This window comes from Geospiza fortis, unplaced genomic scaffold (genome assembly GCF_000277835.1).
Source record: "Geospiza fortis unplaced genomic scaffold, GeoFor_1.0 scaffold184, whole genome shotgun sequence".
Lineage (NCBI taxonomy): Eukaryota > Metazoa > Chordata > Aves > Passeriformes > Thraupidae > Geospiza > Geospiza fortis.
This window is the reverse complement of record NW_005054688.1, coordinates 7,954-23,596: the sequence shown is the minus strand read 5'-3', so window position 1 is coordinate 23,596 and position 15,643 is coordinate 7,954. Positions and strand designations below refer to the sequence as shown.

At 51.4% G+C, this 15,643-nt stretch overlaps 1 protein-coding gene across 14 annotated transcripts in view; it reads right to left on the bottom strand.

Moving 5' to 3' along the window:
• The window catches only part of NFASC (neurofascin), a 54,183-nt gene extending 39,999 nt beyond the window's left edge, over positions 1–14,184 (bottom strand). For 13 of the 14 annotated variants that reach the window (XR_004082709.1, XM_031065154.1, XM_031065144.1 and 10 more), the window contains exons 1-10: positions 13,995–14,184; positions 13,382–13,399; positions 12,489–12,594; positions 12,135–12,331; positions 11,192–11,314; positions 10,276–10,446; positions 2,584–2,695; positions 1,776–1,960; positions 1,089–1,220; positions 272–415 (exon numbers count right to left, since the gene is read on the bottom strand). Coding sequence is in view for 13 of the 14 variants with exons in the window: in XM_031065154.1 (XP_030921014.1) it covers positions 272–415; positions 1,089–1,220; positions 1,776–1,960; positions 2,584–2,695; positions 10,276–10,446; positions 11,192–11,314; positions 12,135–12,331; positions 12,489–12,594; positions 13,382–13,399; positions 13,995–14,088 (1,282 nt within the window). In the remaining variant the exon portion in view is untranslated. The remainder of the gene's footprint in view (positions 1–271; positions 416–1,088; positions 1,221–1,775; positions 1,961–2,583; positions 2,696–10,275; positions 10,447–11,191; positions 11,315–12,134; positions 12,332–12,488; positions 12,595–13,381; positions 13,400–13,994) is intronic. The other variant, XM_031065146.1, reaches the window with a different exon arrangement.
• Between the last annotated feature and the right edge of the window lie 1,459 nt (positions 14,185–15,643).

Below are 15,643 nucleotides of genomic sequence, written 5' to 3'. Positions count from 1 at the left end.
TCTTCCGAGAGGGTGGAATTTTGGATGAATCCCAGAACCAACCAGTTGGAAAAAGGTCAGAAAACGTTTCCAGCAAGGTTGGAGAAGACCTTTAAGATCATCAAAACCAACCTATGACCCAACCTATGAAACCAACCCATGAAACCAACCTTGGCACAAAGAGACACATCCACCCTTTTAAGACGAGATTTGAGACGAGCTTTGAGGTCCTTTCCAACCTCGGATTCCGTGGAAATTTGAGTTTTGGGGGCTCTCATTCCTGCAGACTCACCCAGCACACTGACGAAGGCGTTGGCCAGCAGGTAGCCATGCTCGTTGGACGCGTTGCACTGGTACACGGCGCTGCTGCCGATCTGCGTGTCCCGGAACACGATGGTGTCCCCGGCCACCTCCCGGCTCGGGTTGGGCGGGGACGCTTCAAAACAAGGACAGCTCCTTCGATTCGGTTCCAAATGAAAATCCACCCCGTAATCTCATGGAGCGTCCTCCCGGCTCAGCCTGGTTCAAACCTGGTGGTGCTATGTGAGCTCCACAGACACGACTGGGAGCCACTGGCTGAACTGGGCCCATCCCAGACAAGCTGGGGGTTCACGTGGGTGGTGGACCCCACCAGCAGCTCTGGCACATGCTCAGCCAGGAGACCCTTGACTGAGACGCGGGCTAGGATTTGGGCTGGGATTTTGGAGAAGGAGGAAACTCTGGCTCATGCTCAGCCATGAGACCCTTGCCTGGGATTCTGGTGGGATTTTGGCTGAGATTTTGGAGAAGGAGGCAACTGTGGCTCATGGTCGGCCGTGAGATCTTTGGCTGGGATTTTGATGGGATTTTGGAGAAAGAAGCAACTCTGACTTGTGCTCAGCCAGGATATCCTTGACTGGGATTTGGGCTGGGATTTTGGAGAAGGAGGCAACTGTGGCTCACGCTCAGCTATGAGGCCCTTGGCTGGGATTTTGGTGGGATTTTGGCTGTGATTTTGGAGGAGGAAGCCACTTTAGCTCATGCTCAGCCAGGATATCCTTGGTTGGGATTTTGGGCTGGGATTTTGGCAGGGATTTTGGAGAAGGAAGCCCAGTCTCTCCCTCACTCACATTCGATGGGCTCGCCGTTCACCAGCCACTGGATGGACGGTTTGGGGTTGCCGTTGGCCCGGCACACGAGCCTGCCGTCCTCGCCGGGGGCCAGGATCAGGTTCTCTGGCTCATCCAGCCAGTAGGGAGCAGCTGGAAAACAGCCCCGGTGACACAGGGACAGCGGCACCACCCCCAAATTCCCCCCATCCAACACTCCCTGGGGGAGGAAGGCGATGGAAAAACCGAGTGGGTTTCCCGGGATTCAGTGAAGGAGGAGAGACCCCTTTCCTCTCCCATGCCACACAAACCCACCACCACTTCTATCAGAGGGTTCCCATCCCCTCCTGCTTTTGGGGCCGTTTGGACAAGATTTAATTCAAAAAAGGGAAGATTTAGATGGGTTATTGGGGTGGAATCAGGGTGAGGAAGGGCTGGGATGGAATTCCCAGAGAAGCCGTGGCTGCTCCACCCCTGGGAGTGCCCAAGGCCGGGTTTGATGGGGCTTGGAGCAACATGGGATCATAGAATGTGTCCCGGAACTGGGCGATCTCTGACATCTTTCCAACCCAACCCATTCCATGATTCCCTGAAGGACACAGACCCTTCCCTGGGGAAAGGCCCTGCTGTCCCTCCCAGCATTCCATGGATGTCCCCTCCCGGCTCCAGGAGGCCGGGACCCGAAGAGGGAAGGTAAAGGTGACGTACCCTTCACTCTCACCGAGATCGTGTGGCGGATGCTGCCCATCTTGTTGGAGGCCAGGCAGAAATACTCCCCGGAGTCCTCCTCGGACACGTTGGAGATGCGCAGGGCCTTGTTGAAGTTCTCCAGCTTGGTTTTACCCACCGGGAGCTCCCCGCCTTTCTTGTACCACATGATGTCCGGCGCTGGTCTGAGGAGAGGGGGGCAGATCAGAGCTTTCCCAAAGGCCAGGGAATGACTCCCAAGTAAAGAGCTCTGATTCCTAAATAACAGTGAAATTCCCATCCTGGGAACCACCAAAAGCCAGGGGAAAGGTCTGATCTAACTGGTGGACCACCGTTATTCCCATCACCCTCCTTCCCACCACTGCCCCTAAACCACGGCCCTGAGCATTCCCAGCGGGTCAGGAACGGCGTTCTCCTCCTGATCCTCCTGGGAATGCAGGATCGTGGAATTCTGGAATGGTTTGGGGTGGAAGGGACATCAAAGCCCATCCCTGACTATGGTCTGATGGTGTGGGCTGGACCACAAGCCCAGGACATTTCTGAGGGACATCAATGTCCTCCCCCACACAGCGTGGTGAGGAGGTCCCGGGAAATTCCCAAATTTTAGGGAAAACCAGTGGGAAATTTTCCTTGGACAAGGATCTGAGGACACCTGGAAACTTCAGCATTCCCATTTGCTCATCGAGCAGGTTATGGGAGCATTGTTAACAAAAAAGGAGGGAATGGTCCCTTTTTCCCAATCCAGGGGTGATTCCTTGCGCTGATCCCGCTGGGAATTGCTGGGAATCGCCCTCTCCATGGTACGTACACTCCGGAGGCAATGCATTCCAGCAGGAGATCCACCCCTCGGAGCACCATCTGGCTGCTGGAAGTTCCGTAGGGATACATGAAGCTGGGGGTGGTTTCTGAGATCCCTCGGGCTGGAATCAGCAGGAGAGAAGGAAAAACGAAAAAAAAACCCCGAAAATAAAACCAAAGAAAAACAAAAAAAACCAAAAGAAAAAAAAAAGAAAACAGAACAGGGGTCTTTTAAAAATCTCTGGGAATTCGCAGAAGGTGTCACCTCCCCAGCAATCCTGAGATTCTGAACTCACCCAGGAATGTGCCTGGAAAGGGAAGGGGGGCTCCAAATGAATTTGGGATTGGAAAAAAGAAGGGGAGAGAGGAAGTTTGGGAGGCAGGGGAGAGAAGGAGCAGCAGAGGGGACTGAGCATCAGGGATGGTCCCCATTCCATCAGTTCCTGCTTTTCCTGCCCTCCCTGCCTCTGGAAAACGGGCTGGAATCAGATGGAATTGGGGAATATTGATGGATGTAACGTATAATGAAGGACAGCAGGAAAAATGGGCACGGAAAGGGTTTATTCAGACCCAGAGCTTCTTTTCCACAGAATTCTCCAGGATGCAGAGCATTCCCAGGGCTCCAGCAGCACCAAGGAGGTTTTCCAGCTTTCCTGGAGGCCTGGAAGGACGGTTCCCCTTGGAAAGGGACAGCTCAGCCACCAAAATGACCCATTTAGGGCTGGACAGGGAAGTTAAATGGGAAAAAACACAAAGTGAAGACACGAGACAATTCCCTGTGGACCCACACACAGTGAAGGCCTCTGTGCAGGGGGAAAAAATTAATTATTCATGGAAAAAATTCCATTAAGGAGTGGAATGATTGACCTAGATCTGGATCAGTGAGGACAAAGCAGGATGAGATGGGCGGGAAAGCAGCAGTAGCAGGGATGGATGTTATGGGATTAGGAAAGGGATGGGATGGGATCGGAGCAGGGACACAAAAAATCCTGGAGTGATCCATGCGTAGAGACCAAAGTTTCCTTGGCTCAGTGAGTGGGAGGATTTTGGGAATTTTGGGAAACTTCCAGAGCTGCGGCAGGGGAAGGAGGAGGGGAGTGAGGATGGGGGCTCTTCCTGGAATTCCCACCTCAGGGAAGGAAAACCCAACCCCTGGATTCATCCATGGAATGCTTGGAATTGGCTCCACGCCCACATCCCGCCGCTCCCACAGGCTCCGCGCGCACTCCCAGTTAGTCAATTAGGGATTAATGGATTACCAGGGCAGGAAAATCCCAACTTTATCCCGAAAATCTGACTTCTCCAGGTCTGTCTGCATCCCTGCTCCTGGTTTAGTCTCATTCCCGGTGAAACCAGCTCGGCCCATCCCAGGGCAGAGCCCCCAAACCTCCACCACAACTGGGAGCTTCTCCCGCCAAACCAGAAAATGGGAATTAATTATTTTATCAGCCGAGATTGGCTTTGATCAGGATTTATTCCCACTCTGGATCCTGTGGGATAATTGGAAGCGCTAAGCGGAGCAAGCCGGATTTTACAAGCCTGTATTAATGGTGGCAATTAAAAATCGGGGAGATTAATTAGTACCCTCCTGGCTTTAATGAACCTAAGGGCGGCATGGAAAAAAAGCCTGATTTTTGCCTCAGCACAGCACAATTAATAAATAATAAATAAAACTTGATAAATAATATATATTTTGCTGTTTCTAACAGGGAGCAGCCAGAAATTCCCTCAGAACCAGAGGTTCTGAGCATGTGGAAGTTCCAGCTGGAAGTGCCAAGCTTTCCCTCATCCCTCTGGATGGATCCAAGCTGGAAAAACAAATCCTAGGGCTGTTTATTTCGGCTTAAAAATTGACTCTGCTCCCAAGTTTTGCTGTGAACAGGGATCATCCCAGAAACATCTGATTCCCATCCCAGAGCTGCCCCTTTCCCATCTAAAATTCCTCCAGCAGCTATGTTTTCCAAGGACGTGCTCGTCCCAACACATCCCAGCTGCTCAGCCCCACAAGGTTTTAATTCCATTGAAAAGGGGAAAAAAAAAGTGGGAAATTCTGCTAATGAAATATTCCATTTATCCTTTTGGATTGTTTTTCCCTGATAATTGCCCACGGAATTCTGGGAATCGCCATTCCAAGCCCTGGGGACAAGGGGTGGGTGACACTTCCTGTGGTTATCCCGGCCCTGCAGAGGAATTTGGGACGAGTGTCCCGCAAATCTCCCATGCTCCACGTCCCCACCAGCAGATCCCCCATTCCCAAGCTCAGGAACATCCCGGGAATGGGATTCCCAGCCTTCCAGACCCTTTTTCCAGCTGCCTCTGGAGCCGAGCCGGGATCCTGAGGATCTGCACCCCAAGGAAGAACAGCTAGAGCCCCAAAATCCCCCCAGCACCCCAAATCCTTGGGATTCACGTCCCTCTCCACATCCCAAATCTCCAGAATTCCCAGCCAGGTCATTCCAGGGAGGAACGCTGGGGCAGCCACAAGGAGAAAGGACTGAGGGGAAGAATTGTTACCCCCAGCTCATTAATTATTGGGTTAATTAAGGCCTGGGTTGGAGTCCAGGTCTGCACAGGGGTGGGAGAGGGGGATCTGCATCCTCTGGAGCCAGGAAGTTTTCCAGGGAATGTTACGACACAAAGAGCAGGAAGTTTCTCCTGTGCACCCATGAAATGAGGGACAGAATGGGATTGTGTGGATAAAATCCCATTTTCCTGATGGAGCCACTCTCAAGATCCCATTTTCCTGAATGAAGATATCCAATGGGAATAAAAAACGGAAGCCCAGGAAAACTCTCCACTGGAATTCTCTTTGTCCCTGTCCCATCTCTCATCCCCTTCCTTCTGGGTGGTCGATGCTGCTCCCACCAAAGCTGATTTTGCTGCCAATCCCTTTTCCCAACCATTTTTCCAAGCATTCCCAGGCTGTCCAGCCCATTCCAGCATTTCCTCGCGGGCCAATCCCGCTGCTGAGCCTTTCCCAGCTCCTCAGCTCCCTCCAAACCCTCCTGCTCCCGATGCCAGGATCCCAATTCCCTTGGCCGTGCCCTGGCCTGGCACATCCTGCTCTTCTCCACCTCTCCCAGCTGGCAACGCTCCCCTTGTCCCCAAAAGTCCCCGTGGGATGGGAATTGTGCCCTGGGCTGTGCCAGGCCCCGAGGAAGCTCCAGCTCCACAGGGATTTCACTCCAGGACACGGTGGGGACAGCAAGGGACATTCCCAGAGCTCCCCCCACACAACCCCGGCCCCAAGAGCAGCAGGAAGGGCAGGAAGTGAATCCTGTCCGGGACAACTCCAGGTCTGGGAGAAGTTGGAATTCATGGTGGCTTTGGAGAGGTGGTGACATTCCCAGGATTCCCAAACCTGCCCCATCTCCCGCTCCCTAAAATCCCTCACGGCTGCCCTTGTTATCCCAACACATCCCCGACAATTCCAACCCATTCCCAGGGCAGCCAATCCTGGGGTTTTTGTGCCTGAGGCACCATTTAGGATTTTGGGATGAGCTTCTCCCAGAAGGGACAGAATCCAGAGGGAATTCCCTGCCCAGATTTAGGACTTTGGGATGGCATTCTCCCAACAGCCACAGAATCCAGAGGGAATTCCCTGCCCAGATTTAGGACTTTGGGATGGCATTCTCCCAACAGATGCAGAATCCAGAGGGAATTCCCTGCCCAAATTTAGGATTTTGGGATAGGATTCTCCCAACAGATGCAGAATCCAGAGGGAATTCCCTGCCCAGATTTAGGATTTTGGGATGGGATTCTCCCAACAAATGTAGAATCCAGAGGGAATTCCCTGCCCAGATTTAGGACTTTGGGATGGGATTCTCCCAACAGCCACAGAATCCAGAGGGAATTTCCTGTCCCAACAAAGGGCAGGAGGCTGTGGAAGCATCCAGCTCATGTCCAACCTCTCTGCACAGGAATCACTCAGATTTCAGGAAAACCCAAAAATTCCTCATTTTCTTCCCTCTTTTTATCCCTGCCTGAGTTCAGCTGGAAATCCCAGGAATGCTCCTGCCAGAAATGTTCTTCTGGAGACACAGAAAAGAGGGATGAGGATCTGACATTTAAATCCCGAGCTTTGCCCAGGAGGGACCAAACTCAGCTCAGCCACTTGGGGCAGACCCTAAAAACCCCAAACCCCCCAAGCTGGGCTTAACTCACTTAAACCCCGCTCAGCAGAAATGGGGAACTTTGTGGGGTTTTGTGGTTGCTTGGATGGATTTATGCCGATAAATTTTGGCAAAGCTGAGGCCACAATGGGGACACGGCGACAGCAGAAGGGACACGGGCAGGGAATGGGGTCAGTGGGGTTAGGCGGGACTGGGTTAAGCCGGGACTCCCAAAGCCAGCGTGGACTCACCGCGGTACATGGCGGGGGAATTTCCTAAAGACGTTTCGTTATGGGACTTCTCTGCAATTGAACAAAACACCGTGAGCGGCGCCGGGGAGGCGGGGACAGCGTGGGAAGGGGACACGGGAATTCCCAAAAAAACCAGCCAGAATGGGGGACATGGGGAATTCGAAAAAATAGCCAGGATGGGGACACAAGGACATCCCAAAAAACAGCCAGGATGGGACAGGGTGGGGAACACTGGGGTATCCCAAAAACCAGCCAGGGTGGGAACACAGGGAATTCCCAAAAAACAGCCAGGATGGGGGACATGGGGACATCCCAAAAACCACAAGGACGGGGGGAAATTCCCAAAAACAGCTAGGATGGGGGACATGGGGACATCTCAAAAAGCAGTCAGGATGGGGACATGGAGAATTCCCAAAAAACAGCCAGGATGGGACAGGGTAGGGAACACTAGGACATCCCAAAAACAGACAGGATGGAGACATGAGGAATTCCCAAAAAACAGCCAGGGTGGAGGACATGGTGACATCCCAAAAACCAGCAAGATAGGACAGGGTAGGTGACATGGTGACATCCCAAAAAACAGCCAGGATGGAGACATGGGAAGTCCCAAAAAAAAGGACCAAGGATAGGAGAGGGTGGGGAACGCGAGAATTCCCAGAAATCAGCGAGGACCCAGAAATCAGCAAGGATGGGAGAGGCAGGAGCAGGGATCCAAAAGCACTTGGAGCACGGCGCCTTCCAGGACAAACACAGGAGGAGCAGCAGGAAAAGGGGCTGATTTCCCTCTCCAAGGGGCGGGAAAAGCTTAAAGTGTGGGAATTGTAGAGCCAATATTTCCTTGGAATGTTTTACTCTTTGGAATCTTTGGGAAAACGCAAAAACTGGAGCAATTTGGAGGGGAAAATGGTTTTTTTTTTCTCTGTTTTTTGACTACAAAAATTTCGTGTTCCAGCTGCTTTTTTCCATGGGATGGACACAGCTGGACAATGATGTAGGAAGGCAAGGAGGAGATGAAATAATAATAATAATAATAATAATAATAGTAATTTTTTTAGAGCACAACCTGCTGTAAAATCCCTTTGAAGGACCAAACTCAAGGATTAAGGCTGAGATGATCCAAGAGCTCAGGACAAATCCGACATTGTCCCCTTCCAACACTTTATGGATAAAGAATTTTTTAAATTGGAAATTAAAGCCCCAGTTCCAAAAGTTTTAAGGAATCTGGGAGCTTCCTGGGGTGGAATTTGCCTCTGATCCTACAACAGCTGTGTCCCAAGGAAAACTGGAAAAGAAGGATTTGATTTTCCAAGGTCTGGGAGTGAAGGGATGTGGGGACACCTGAGGGGAGCTCAAATCCATGAAAATCCACCAGGATGTCATCCAGGTCACTTCCAGAGCTGGATAAATCACCAGGGTGGAGCCCTTGGAGGCTCCAAACCCCACAGATCTTTGTTTGCTGGGATTTTCCCCAAAAATAAATGCCAGGGTTTTCTTTGCCCAGCTCTTCAAACAGACAAATATTCGGAATTCACAAATAATATCCAAAATTTACAAATGATATCCGGAATGAATGAGCTGCCCGCATTCCCAGCACTGGGAAAGAACCCATTGGAATGATTTAAATCCCTGATTCCCTACTCCAGCTTTGCACCGAGGAGGAGCTGCTACACCGAGGTGGAAAACTCGTCACTCCCAGGTCCCTCTCACCACATTCCTGTTCATTCAAGCTGCCGGGAAATCAAATTAAATTCCTCCCACCAGCATTCAGGAGCGCCTGGTGCTTCCCAGAAACCCGCCAGCACCTTCCAGTTGGATCTTCCTGGGAATGCTGGGAATGGGCGGGAGCTCCTGCCCACTGATGGTTGGTGTTCGTGGAGGATCTTGCCACCTCAAGCCCCTGTGACAGCTCAGGGTCCTCGTGTCCCTCAAACTGCCCCCATTCCCTCTTCCAGAGCCAGCCCAGTGCGCCAGGAATTCCTTTTCCTTCAGGAATTCTCACTCCTGGAGGAAAATGGGCCCTGGAAGGGCCCAGAGCCAACTGAAAGGCTCCAGAGAGAGCCCCTGGGGTCCCCTCAGCGATGCTCGGTGGGGACACATGGGGACGCCCATCCTGGGTGTCCCACTGGATTCCAGAGGCTCCCACTGGATTCCAGAGGTTCCCACCAGATTCCAGAGGCTCCCACATTGCTCGAGGCACTTCCCGGAGCAAAGGAGGCCCAGAAATATCCACAGCCACATTCCGCTCTTGTTTTTCCACCTGCAATCCCCTGGAGCAAGCCATGGCCAACTCCACCTCCCCAGAATATCCCTGGGCATTTTACATTTCCCTGAACCTGGTGGGAATGTGGCAACACTCCCATTTTTATCCCAAAGACGTGGAATTGGTGATTCCTGCTCCAAGTTACCTCTGGGTATTTTACACTTCCCTGGAGATGAATTTCCCTGATGATAGAGAAACATTCTCCAGTTTATCCCAAACACACGGAATTGGTGATTCCTGCCCCAAAACACCTCTGGATATTTTACATTTCCCTGGAGACAGTAGGAACGCTCCAGATGTGTCAAAACTCTGTAATTTATCCCAAACACACGGAACTGGTGATCCCTGCATTTCCCTGGAGATGATGGGGATGCTCCATATGGGCTGAAACACTCCCAGTTTTATCCCAAACATGCGGAATTGGCGATTCCTGCACCAAAGATCCCATTTCCCTGGAGACAGTGGGAATGTGGGAATGCCCCATTTGCGAAACACTCTCCAGTTTACCCCAAACACTCGGAATTGGGGATTCCTGCATTTTCCTGGAGGTGGTGGGAATGCCCCAACTGTGCTGAAACACTCCCAGTTTCATCCCAACATCAGGATTTGGTGATTCCTGCTTCAAGCTACCTCTGGATATTTTACACTTCCCTGGAGACAGTGGGAATGCCACACCCCCGTGAAAACATTCCCCGTTTTACCCCAAACGTGCAGAATTGGCAATTCCTGCATTTCCCTGGAGATGGGAACTCCCCCATCTGCGAAACACTCCCAGTTTTACGCCAAACACATGGAATTGGGAATTCCTGCATTTCCCTGGAGATGGGAATGCCCCATCTGCAAAACACTCTCAGTTTTACCCCAAACACACAGAATTGGCAATTCCTACACCAAACCACCTCTGAAACCCCAAAACCAGGAAGTTACAACCCCTCCCTCCCCACCCACCCCAAAACCACCCAAACCCCTCCTTACCCCACCCGAACCAAACCACGGGAGCCACTCTTCCCTTCCTGGATTCCTGGCCAGAAAACCCTTCGGGATGGAGCCCGAACTGGTCCCCCCAGTGAGCCACTTACTGGTTTTGACCTTGAGCGTGTAGGGGTTCTTCTGCTGGATGGTGTGGGTGAAGTGGAAGCGGGCGTTGCAGCTGTAGTCGGTCAGCGCGTCCTGCGCCAGCACGTTGGAGAAGTAAAGGTCCCCGTTGTGGCCTTGGGACACGCGCTTGTCCTGCGGGATCGGCTCCATGGCTGCGGGGGAGAGGCGGGAATTTAGGGCCAGGTGGGAATTCAGGGCTGGGCAGGAATTCCGGTCCAGGCAGCAATTCGGGGCCACAAAGGATTTATGGAGAGCAGGCATGGTGGAGGGATGAAGGACAGGGTGTGTGAGGTGTGGAGCAGGGGTGGTGAGCCCAAACGAGGAGGAAGGGCCCTAAACTAACAGAAGCTGCCCTAAATTAGCAGGAAGTGCCCTAAATTAGTGGTTATGAGCCTAAACTAGCAGAAAGTGTCCTGAGTTAGCAGGAAAAAAAACCCTAAATTACAGTAACGACCCTAAATTACAATAGCTACCCGAAACCAGCAGGAAGTGTCCTAAGTTAGCAGAAAAAAACCCTAAACTACCAGTAACGACCCTAAATCAGCAGAAAGTTCCCTTAATTAGCAGTAATTACCCTAAACTACCAGCAATGACCCTGAGCTAGCAGCCACGATCCTAAACTTGCAGAAACAACCCTAATCAAGCAGAAATGACCCTAAACTATCAGGACCAGCCCTAAAGGAGCAGGAAGTGGCCTAAACTAACAGAAATTACCCTAAACTAGCAGAAACAATGCTAAACTATCAAAAACAACCCTAAACTAACAGGAACAGCCCAAGGCTGACAGAACCAACCCCAAACTATCAGCAACAGTCCCACCCATGGTTATTTTAAATCCCACAGGTGATGGAGCCACCATTCCTGGAATTCCAGGTGGGAAAGGCGCTCCCGACTCACAGCTGCTCATCCAGAAGATGACGGGCTCGGGGAGGCCGGGTGGGGGATTGCACTGCAGGCTCAGCGGGGCCCCCTCATCCACCTCGATCACATCCACCTTTTCCTTGGGCCACAGCGGAGATTCTGCCATGGGAAGCAAAGGAAAGTGAGGAAAGGAGGGAAGGATTCCTCAGGAGTGATTCTCGTTGGATCCGACCGGGTTTCAGAGCAAAATTCATCTGGGCGTGTGCAAAACTCCCTGGAATTCATGCCCCCAAATCCATCCTTCAAATCCATACCCTCCAAATCCATCCCTGAAATCCATACCCTTAAATTCATATCCTCAATTCCATCCCCTCAATTCCATCTCCTTAAAATCCATGTCCTCAGGTCCATATTCAAATCCATACCCTGAAATCCATCCCCCAAATCCATCCCTCAAATCCATACCCTTAAATTCATTTCCTCAATTCCACACCCTCAAATCCATCCCTGGAATCCATACCCCTAAATCCAAACCCCCCAAATCCATACCCTCAAATCCATCCCTGAAATCTACACCTTAAATTCATGTCCTCAATTCCATCCCCTTAAAATCTATGTCCTCAGGTCCATATTCAAATCCATACCCTGAAATCCATCCCCCAAATCCATCCCTGAAATCCTTACCCTTAAATTCATATCCTCAGTTCCACACCCTCAAATCCATCCCTCAAATCCATCCCCTTAAATTCATTTCCTCAATTCCGTGCCCTCAAATCCATCCCTCAAATCCACACCCTTAAATTCATATCCTCAATTCCACACCCTCAAATCCATCCCTTCCGCCCTGAGCTATTCCCAAACACAACCCCATTCCTTCCTCCTCTCCTGGACACACCTGGACACACCTGGAGCCGTTTGAGCGCTGGATGTCCCCCCCAAACCTCCCATGGCCCTGCTCTGCTTCCCTGGAATCACTCACTGGAAACCTGGAGGTGGATTTTGCTGGAAAGGGCCGTGCCGTAGTCGTTCCTGGCGAAGCACTGGTACTCGCCCTCGTAGTCGTCGGGCCGGCCCCCGCTGTGGAAGTCGATGACCAAAGTCCCCGATCTCCTCCTCATGGACACCTTGGGATCCTTGGCCACGTTGAAGAACTTCCCGTTCCGCGTCCAGGAGAAGCTGGAATGGCAAGGAAAAGCTGGGTTTGGGACCATGTCGCCAAGGAGGTCCCTACCTGTGGTGGGGCAGCAGCAGGATGGGCTGGGCTGGGCAGGGAGGGTGGGAGAGGTTCTGGAGTGGTGAGGGACAGCGGGATGAGCGCTGGGAATGCACTCACATGGGAACGGGGTTGCCTTTGGCTTCGCATTCGATGAAGATGTTATCCCTGGGATCCACGATGTAATCCTTGATGGATTGCTTGGTGATTGTGGGGGGCTGCGGCACTGCGAGGAACGGGAAATCCGTGAGGAACCGGGGGAGATCCCTCAGTGCCTTCCCACAGCAACTCCTGCTGGGATCCTGCCCCCGGATAAGTGTGTGATTTGGAGGTTGAATCCTGAGGAAATTCCTGTGAATTCCCCAAATTCATCACCTCTCAGAGCATCACAGTGTCCTCTAGCTACCAAAATTCTTCAATTCCCTCTCTGTATCTTGGTCTCCTTAGGGAATGTCGCAATTCCAGCCTCGTGAATCCAGTGGGAATTCATCCTGGATCTACAGCTCAGAAGGGGCTGGGTCAGGGATCCTGAGAAATTCCTGGTGCAAGGAAGATTTTCGAACCCCCCAGGATGAGCCCAAAGGAGCTCAGACCTGGAATTTAGGAGGGCAGGGATGGAAAAAGGGGACACAGGAACCCCATGGATGTGATAGGACCCAGCCCTGATCTCCGAACTGCAGGTCCCATCTCCTGGGGTGAAGATCCAAGGCTGTGAAGATCCAAGCACCCAGGGATGTTCCCAGCTCATCAGGATGTGAGGCTGAGCCTGGAACAGGAGCCAGGAGGGGATTCCTGCCCTTCTCCAAACCCAAATCCTACAGGAACATCTTTCCCACTGCAAACACAGCCGGGCCCCTGCTCTGGGGACAGAACAGGGAGCTGGGAGCTCTTCCCAAGCTGCTCCAGCCTTTCCCAACCTGGACATGCAGGAAAAGTGGCTGAGAAGGGGCCACATCCCCCTTGTACCACTGCTCAGGGACCCCTCATGCAGTTTTGGGGAAGGGAACACTTACATTCACTCTGGATATTTGCTGTTATTCCCAAAGGGAAAGCATAGAGGGGAAAAAGACAGGAGGTTAATTCAACCTGTTCCAACCCTGTTCCCAGCAGAGCCAGAAAACAAATCCAGGTTTTGCAGGCCTTGGAAACCCTACCAAAAAAACCCCTTTTCCTCCCGAATGTGGAAGAGAAAACTTAATTGTGGATGGGAAAACCCAACTGTGGAGAGGAAAACCCAACTGTGGAGAGCAAAACCCAATTTGGAGAAGAAAACCCAATTCTGGAGGAGAAAATCCAAATGTGGAGGAGAAAATCCAAATGTGGAGGAGAAAATTCAATTATCAAGGAGAAAACCCAACTGTGGAGGAGAAAACCCAAATTTGGAGAAGAAAACTCAAATGTGGGGGAGAAAATTCAATTGTCAAGGAGAAACTCCAAATCTGGAGAAGAAAACACAAATGTGGAGGAGAAAAATCCAAATCTGGAGGAGAAAACCCAACTGTGGAGGAGAAAACTCAGCTGTGGAGGAGAAAACTCAGCTGTGGAGGAGAAAATCCACCTGGGATGTTCCCACCTCCTCCCTAACCCAGCGAGGAATTTTTGGGAGAGGATAAATCCCAAACTTACGGTCCAGAGGGACCTCGATGGCACTGACGAGGTGCTGGAGGCAGAGGGCGAAGGCAATTCCGGCACAGGTGACCCGGGCTCTCCTCAGGATCATCTTGGAGCTTCCCTGTGTGGCCTCAGGACCTTGGGATGTCCCTTGGGGTGACTTTGGGGTGTCCCCTGGGGTGGTGGCACGTGCAGAGGGATCCTCAGCTGGAAAAAAAACAACCCCAGAGTCACATCACTGAGCCATTCCTGGCGTTTTCCCTTTGGAAATTTCGGGAACACGGCGTTTCTGCCCCCCAAAAAAAAAGGTGGGAATGAGGCCAGGAATGGTGGCCAGGATTTGGGGAACACGTGGGAACAGCTCTCCCGAGCCCAGGATTGTCCTGCTGGAAGGATTTATGGGGTTGTTTGGGCTCCAGTCCTGCAGTGAGCGCCCAGGGACAAAGAGAAAATTCCTGGGAGCATTGGGATCCAAATGGAGCCTGTGGAATTGAATAAAAATGTGGATTTGCTGTTTAAAAAATTATTAATAACTGTATTTTATGTGTAAAAATTACTGAGGAGTATCCAACCCCTCAGGGCGTGGGGATGAGCTCAGGGGTCTGGAGTTGTTTTCCCAAAAATCCTGGCACTGATCCAGCAGAATTCGAGGATGGGGATTTTTCCCAACTGGTTTTCTCCAAACAATCCCATTCTCGGCCAGGATCCAGATGTTCCCCTCGCTGATGCCAGGCGCTGTGGATGTGACAGCCTGGCCAGAGAGTGAGAAAAACAGACAAGTTTTCCCAGAGTTGACTGATGAGAGTTTAGGGAGTTGAAGATAAATAATGACAGCTTTTTATTATAAACACCTTGCAGGCATTGTTTTCCTGCTCTCTGCCTTCCTGTTTTTCTCAAAGATTGTTTATAAGAAAGGCGCTTTGTTAATTAGCCAATCAGGTGAAATGTATTGATTAATTGAGCAGCCAGGTCTATCTGTACGGGAAGAATGCCTAAAAAATGGGGAATCTGAAGAAAAGTTATGTTGTGCTGTCCAAACCATCCTTCTGGTGAGTCTGCGTCGTTTCTTACTCAACAGTGACAAGATCCCATCCAATCTCCCAGGATTTTCCTCCCAGACACCTTTTATCCCTCCGATAACAAATGCAGACCCCAAAAGGGCAACAAAAAGCTCTAAATCCATTTCAAACAGGGATATTTTAGGGGAGGGAAGCAGAGAGAGCTAAAAAGGGTCCAAATAGGAACAGATTGGGCCTGAAAAGTGAGGAATTTCTCATTTTCCTTGGATTTGGGGGTGCGGAATAGCTGAGAGGGAAGGAGGAAGTTCCCGGCACAGATTCCTGGGGGAGATTTGTAAATACGGGAATATAAAAGGGCTGAGCCCAAGCTCTGACGGGAAATCACAGAATCCTGGAATGGTTTGGGTTGGAAAGGGAATTTAAAGCACAGGGGCACGTTCCCCTATCCCAGATTGCTCCAGCTGGGCTTTGGACGCTGCCAGGGATTCCAGGGCAGCTTCTCCCTACAAATCCCTCTAGGCCCCACTGCAGTGGGGCTGCAAAAACCCAGGAATATCAGGAAGAAACGAAACCCCAGGCAATTCCTGAGCTGTAAAAGCAGCACAGAATCTCTGGCCTGAACCCATGGGCAGAATCCTGCAGGAA